Source organism: Lupinus angustifolius, chromosome LG11, assembly GCF_001865875.1.
Source record: "Lupinus angustifolius cultivar Tanjil chromosome LG11, LupAngTanjil_v1.0, whole genome shotgun sequence".
Taxonomy (NCBI): domain Eukaryota; kingdom Viridiplantae; phylum Streptophyta; class Magnoliopsida; order Fabales; family Fabaceae; genus Lupinus; species Lupinus angustifolius.
In genome coordinates, this window is record NC_032019.1 from 33,107,081 (window position 1) to 33,114,326 (window position 7,246).

Below are 7,246 nucleotides of genomic sequence, written 5' to 3' on the forward strand. Positions count from 1 at the left end.
TAAAATCACCACACCAATGACCCCAACCCTAAAAAATATTTAATATTATGCTCGGATGAATGATGTAACACCCCAGCTTTGACATACAACCCCTCTGGGCCCATGAATTTACTAAGTGTGTCACCCTTTCAGAGCTTAAATATCATATGCAGTATTTTATTCCCCTAAAGGGAGCCTCCTGTGACATCAAGGACTTATAGTAAAGTCATAGATTCTATTGAGACGCTACCACTAAGATATTGTAGATACACACATGGAAATAGGAGTATAAAACAAACTACACAAAGAATTACAAGCTATTTTTTTAAGAAAACAATAACCTAAACCCAGAAATGCAAAGCAAAAGTGCATAACAACAACACAAAGAGTTTGTTAATTTACATAAATATGTTACAAAAGTAAAAACATATGGCAAGTAGGGTTTGAAGCATATTGTAATGAGAAAACATAAAAAAATAAAAGAAGAATAGAATAGAGAGAAACCAGGTTGTGGTATTCAGCAAGCTTAGCCATAGTAGTGCTCTCACCACCAGGGATGATAAGGGAAGTAACATTTTGAAGCTGTTCTGGCTTCTTAATCTCAACCCCTTTTACCCCTAACCTTCTAAGAGCTGCAATAACCACACAAAACTCATTAACAAAGAAAGGATTAAAAAAAAGTGATTTTTAATTGATAAGAGTGAGTGAAGAAGTGAAAAAAGAGGGAAAGTTAGGAACTTGCCTGCTATGTGTTCGTTGAAAGAACCTTGTAATGCTAATACCCCAACAATGGCCATGAATGAATGAATGAATGGAGATTAGTGGTTTGTTTATTTATGCCACAAAAAAGGGATATGTAATCAAATATTTAATCTTTTCCTTTTCATTCATTATTATGATATGTATAATTTTGTTTTGATTTTTAGAAATATTTTTATAAAAAATAATATGAGTCATGATTTTAGTGGTCGGGAGATATAATTTATCTCCTAAATGTTTTATTGTCTTCTTTGTTTTGTTATTTTAGCACTCACTATAGGAAGGCCACAAATAAATCTCTATAAGGATATTAAGTAGTCAAATAAATCATCTATTTAATATATTGAAAATCTTAGTGCACTTCAAGTACAATTTCTTCAACCCATAAACAATTTTAAGTGGCATTTTATGATAGCAGCCTTAATCAAATCACACTCAATCATTTTGGGTTTAGTTATTCTTAAAAACTCATTTTAAAAACATTTTTAAAGCAATTATGGTGGATGTTGCAACTTAAAAATAATATGTTTTTTTTGCAAATAACATAAATAAAAATATTAAAATGTTTTACGTAAATTAACTTATTCAAATTCAGAGTAATAAATATAAAGCAATACATAGTTAGACGTGTATAAAGAAAAAAATCAAATTCATGTATACTATGGAATGTTTTGAAACCTAAGCCCGAATGTCAAAAACTGAAGATATTTAATCTCAAGTTTAATTAGTTTAAATGGTTAAATTATTTAACTGGATTAGGTGATTTAATGTATAATTAATAATTTTTATTAACAAATATATAATTATATACATATGTAAAATTTATATAATTAATAATTATGTATAATTATATTGAAATAAATTTTCAATATTTTTTTGGAGTTAAGTAAAATAAAATATTACAATAGTGTTCTGTTTTTTTAAGTTTAAGTAAACTATCTGGATAAGTTCCCATATTATTCTAATGTAACTGGTTTAATACGGTCGGACCGGAATTTTTCCGGTTCAAAATGACTCAACTCTCATTTAGTTAAAACTATAAATCAGTGCCATTTTTAAGTTTGATCAGTAATCAAAATGGTGATGGGTGTAATTAAGTCAAACAAAATATGATATATTGTAAAGACAAATTCAAATAGTATAAGAGTTGATGTTTATTCTTTATTTTGGTTAGTTACAATATAATACGAGAGTAATTTAAACACATCCTTAGACTTATTGATGTAGTTTGTAACGAATAAAAAATAATGAATATACATCAAGTTTATACTATTTGGACTTGTTTCCACAATATAACATATATTTTTTAACTTAATTACATCTGTCACTATTTTTGTTTAAGAAATTACACTTACATCTCATACAGGGATAGTCAATGTAATATATATATATATAGGGGTGATTTGTGTAGGTTTTAAAAAGGTTCGAGTAGTTTGTGTAATTTCACTAAAACTTAGGGATGTTAATGTAATTCACTCTAAAATAAATTGATGATTAGTTAATAAAGAATGTAAATAAGCAAATTAGAATGACTAATAAGTGTTGGTTTAAGTGATATATGCTTGATTTTCTTTAAGCAAAATCTCGAATTTGAATCTTATGGATAAAAAAATACTTGCAGAAAGAGTTAGCCACATATACATATGGATGTTCCCGACATAGACAAAATTACTTCCAATAGAAGAATATGTGGGAAACCAAAAAACAATTTAGAGTTTCACTACTCAATAGCACCTAATTCTATCTTGCATTTCCTTTTTAGGTAGTTACAAGTATAACTTACATTGTATAAAAAGTGTTAATTACAATTGATGAAATACTTACTCTTCATCTTAACCATCAATTTTAGGGTAATTCAATGGTTTGATTTAATAAACATACCTAAATCATTATATATTCATAGAATTGATGGTTAGAATGAAAAGTTGTAAAAAATTTACGATTAAAGTAAGTGAATCCTCACTCTACAAAATTATCCAACTCTATTTTATTAGGACATAAAAAATGTCACTACTTTGAGTAGGAAAAATAATTAGAATTCTGCTTTCACTTATTATTTTAATAATAAAAATATGAAATTTTATTTAGTTATGCTCCTCATATCAATGCTATAAACTGACATTATAATAACAAGTTGCAATAAACTTAAAAGACTCTTAATATTCAATTTAAAAATTATATAGTAATATAAAAAATTTCAAAACCAAAATGACAATCTTGTGGCATAATATTGATTTAATAAATATTTATTTAGAAAACCATGTGAAATAATTACAAACCTACATTTAACCGAGTTTTTGATAAAGAACCCATTTGAGAACTTAGAATTGTGTGAATTAACTTTAATACCAATTTTTTAAATGAGCTTATCTCACCTAAAAAAACTAGCTCGAAAATGAAGATAATATTAAGAAAAACATCAAAATAATCAAGAAGATAATATATTGCAATAAAAAAAACATGATCATAACAAAAAAAACCATGAATAATCTTTTACACATTTGAACTAGTAAGATGATACTTAATTTAATTCCAATGAAATGGTCATAACATTAGCCTATGATAGCAAGGTAACAAATATATCTAAAATTAAAGAAAATCGTAACATTCGACCCAACGAGAATAAGACTTGGTTGTTGTAAAGAAAATCGTACACGAAATCATTTACATTTATGAGGTAGCTTCCACTAATTAGCAATGATTTACCAATGCTGATGGTATGAGATGAATATAGGGTCAGCCACAATTAGAGGCAATTTTTCTATATACATAAATAGTCTCTTCAAATTCTCCTTATAGATTGAAGTCAAATCAACTATGTCATTGTTGCTCATGTAAATCCAAAGATCCCCAGAGTTCATTCTTTTAAGACTATCACGGCAAAAAGGGCAAGATTGTGATCTTGCATGCCTAAACCAATAGCAGAAAAATGAATCCTTATAAGTTGAAGTTAACATCAAATAATGGCAGATATGTAAAATGACATACATGTTAAAATTCAGAGGATGAGAAACTAGTTGGCATGAACATAATGTTATACACATACAAAGCTATAATCTACTAGAGAACACACAATTTTTATCACAATATTGTGCGATGGACTCTGATTGGTCAAAAAACATCATATTTCATCGTCTAATGTTATTAATTATCATATAGTTAAATGAATTGACCAATCAGAATTCATGACACGAAATTCTAACACACTTTTGTGGGAAAAAATCTTCTCACATACTATATCCCTCACACATATATTGTTCAATGTTTCGTCATGAATATAACAAATTACATGGTAGTGGCAGTTAGCTGCTTCTCTCTCAAGGGAGGAGAAACTATGTTAAATTCTTGGATAAATCTATATTCAGTCTCAAAGGCAGTTGGAATTCCAGATAAATTAAAAGGTTAAAGGTTTGATTTTTGGGAGTGATAGTTGTTAAGAGGGGCAGTCGTGTACTTCAAAAGAGATTAGTTCCTTACCCAAAGATGAACGAATACTCTTGATTATACCTAAAAAAGGCAGTTGGGATCATGGAGCGGACCGTGACATCGGTTCCTGACCACTACATTTTTTTTTGACAAAAAATACTATGTTTGGATGAGATTGGTTTTGCTTATTGTTTTGTTAATAAGCTTTTTTATATAAACTAAGCTTGTTTTGACACCCTTCAAGAACCAAAAGTTAGTGTTCTTTGGCATCAATTATAACTACTAAAATATGATTTTAGATGAGTTATTTTATGATCACAAATATTCTTAAAGAAAATGTATCAAAAATTGCTTACCAATCATTGTAGCATTTCATACACATTGAATGATTGCAATTGGGCAATACAACCTTGGTGTTCATCTCCATGCAAATATCACATTCTTCTTCTCTCTCAGCATCAATTTCAGAGAGTTTTCCTTTGTTCATAACATCTTTAGCCTTGTACTTGGTAGCACATATATGTTTTTGTTTCCTGTCATCAACATCAGTTATTCCTCTTTGGAGTTGCAATAAAGAAGGAAAGACTACACCTGTAATTCAAGAATGTAAAGGTAATCACATCACATTTTTGGGTTGTGAAGCACTTCTCCAAAAGGAATGTAAAAATAGTTCATCACATGAATCAATACATGCCATTGTTTCAATCAGCAAGTAATATATTTCATACTCTTTAAACATAGGTGGAATGTTTTTTTGGTTTAAGGAAGGGTATCCCTTCACTCTATGGGTAAGAGTGGAAATAAGATAAGCTTTGACTTAAACGTGCCGAACCTATAAATCATATATGAGACTGGGTCTGACCTATTAATTTGTTTAAAAAATTTTAAAGTTTATGTCTGACCTATTAGTCTGTTTAAAGACCTGCTATACTATATGGTCATGAAAAAGGTCATCAAATTACATTTAAATAAGCTAATACGCCTAATTTTAACTAAGTACATCTAACTCTAATAATTAAATTATATTTTTGAATACATTTTTATATTAAAATTACATATTAATAATATTACTTATATTAAAATGGTATAATAAGAAGTTATATAATATAACTAAATAGGCTAGTCTATTAAGCTATCTAGCCTCTTTCCATCCTTACCCATCCTTACCTATGGGTAATGAGCTAATACCTTTTGAGGTGCATGACTCTCCATTCCAACAAGTGTCGCTTATAGAAATTAAATATTTGATCTTATAATCTATCTGGATTCCACTGAACTTTATATAACTACCAATTGGTATATAGGTGCATTCTTAACATGGTTTCATAATGCTACGAATATTTCATATTGAATAAAGTGGCTATGGTAGGTAGTGCCTGACCAAGACATACTCATGTGACAATTCACTTACCATAGAATTCCTTCAGGCTGGCTTTCCTTCTGTAAATAGACATGGTTGATTTCTCATCCTTATATGCCTGTGACAAACCTAACATTTATCACTACCATTAAGCAAAAAAAGAAACACTTGATTGAACTCTCATACTATATGATAATCGATTTGTGTTCTAAAATGGTCTTATTAATGGAACAATTAAAGGTTAAGGGAATGTACCTTGTATATAAGAATTCTAAGCAGTCCTAAGGACCCAGCAAGGTGACAATCAGTCCACTGAACCAAAAATAGGAAAAACTGAGCAGCTGGGCTGTAGGACAATCTCATTTGGAGGCAGGTGCCGTCGCGGTCACTCGCATAATCGGAAGCTCTGTAACAAACATGTATTGAACAACGCCATAAACAAAGGTTAAAAACAAGCAAAATGTCATTTTTTTTGGGATGAGAGAACCCGAAATTGCAATATCGAAAACATTGAAGAAAATAGGCAGTCCAATTTGAAGAATAGACATTTCTTTAGCTCATGTTGGTGTACTACAAATACAAGGGTCATAAAATAGTGTCCAAACAAAAATATTGAAGGTTTAGACCTTATAAAGTTAATATACAATCAAAATTCAAAGTTAGGAGTAGCACCTGCAATTTATTGTCCTTTTCTTAAAAACATAACATTAATACATTCCATGATGATCATTATCTTTGATTTTAAGTTAGAAATTCATAATTTCAGTGAATATGCCTAAAATCAATAATGGATATAATCATGGAGAAAGAAAAAACAAACATGAATTTGTATAAACAGAACATCACTATCCCCCACCAAAAAAATAATATTAAAAAACATAAATTTATCATCTTCCTGAAAACCCCAGATAAATCTTAAACAGGTAGCATCCAAAATCACATAATTCAACATTCATAACAAATAAAAAAACATTTCTTTTTAAGATTTCAAATAGAAGAGAGAGAGATATATATACAGTGTATTGGCAAAGTGTATATCAGCTTCAAGAGCTTTGAGGGAATCTTTGAAAGACTTGCGCATCTCTTTTCTTCTTCTTGTTTCTTCATACAACAAAGACACTCTCACATCAAAATTAATAATAATAACATGAACAAATTCATCTTCTTAATATGGAACAGTACAAAAAGCACCTCGTACCATAGCAGAAAATGGAACAGTTTCAGTTTCAGGTTCAGAAAAGAGAGTATGCTAAAAAAAGTGTTGAGAGAGTTATCGCTTGCATTACACGTAACCCCTTTCTCTCTCTTCTTCTATATATTAAATATTATAATCTATCTCACTATGTTAATTAGATGTAATTATTAGAGTGATGTTATAATCTTTTAATAATTCAAATTTGAACATTCTTTTAATTATATAAAAGTGAAGTGGGTGTGTCACTAAAGGGATAGTTAGGTATTAAATCATTAATAAGGTTTCTAAATATATTATATGAGAAAACACAAGATAGATATTAAATTATATTATATTGTTATCATATGTCACGGTGGTTAGTTTATGTTTGAATTACCAAAGTGCCACTAACATCCCTTTAATGTGAGATTCCTGCTTCATCTTTTATGAGAAAACTTTGAAGCATTATTATATGGATTTAATATGTGTATATCATAGTTTAAATATTTTTTACACTGTCAATATATTATTTATTATTTATTTGTTAA

General features: G+C 29.0%; 2 protein-coding genes across 2 annotated transcripts in view; both read right to left on the reverse strand.

Moving 5' to 3' along the window:
* LOC109361326 (probable pyridoxal 5'-phosphate synthase subunit PDX2) overlaps window positions 1–846 on the reverse strand; it is a 3,799-nt gene extending 2,953 nt beyond the window's left edge. Inside the window, exons 1-2 of the mRNA XM_019606773.1 lie at window positions 722–846; window positions 484–611 (exon numbers count right to left, since the gene is read on the reverse strand). Coding sequence (XP_019462318.1) covers window positions 484–611; window positions 722–776 — 183 coding nt within the window. The 5' untranslated portion in view covers window positions 777–846. The remainder of the gene's footprint in view (window positions 1–483; window positions 612–721) is intronic.
* Window positions 3,255–6,824, reverse strand: LOC109360041. Its single transcript, XM_019604783.1, has 5 exons — window positions 6,541–6,824; window positions 5,780–5,930; window positions 5,576–5,642; window positions 4,521–4,755; window positions 3,255–3,648 (listed from the first exon to the last, which is right to left on the reverse strand). Exons 1-5 carry the CDS (start codon window positions 6,603–6,605, stop codon window positions 3,441–3,443), a joined length of 726 nt encoding a protein of 241 aa, XP_019460328.1. The 5' UTR covers window positions 6,606–6,824; the 3' UTR covers window positions 3,255–3,440.

Excerpts from the sequence above, each read along its gene's own strand:
- LOC109360041 (XM_019604783.1), bottom strand. The coding sequence starts at position 6,605 with ATGCGCAAGTCTTTCAAAGATTCCCTCAAAGCTCTTGAAGCTGATATA. Across the intron at positions 5,931-6,540 it reads ATACACTTTGCCAATACACT|AGCTTCCGATTATGCGAGTG; the intron begins GTATATATATCT and ends TGTTTGTTACAG. Across the intron at positions 4,756-5,575 it reads CAGCCTGAAGGAATTCTATG|GTGTAGTCTTTCCTTCTTTA; the intron begins GTAAGTGAATTG and ends CTTGAATTACAG.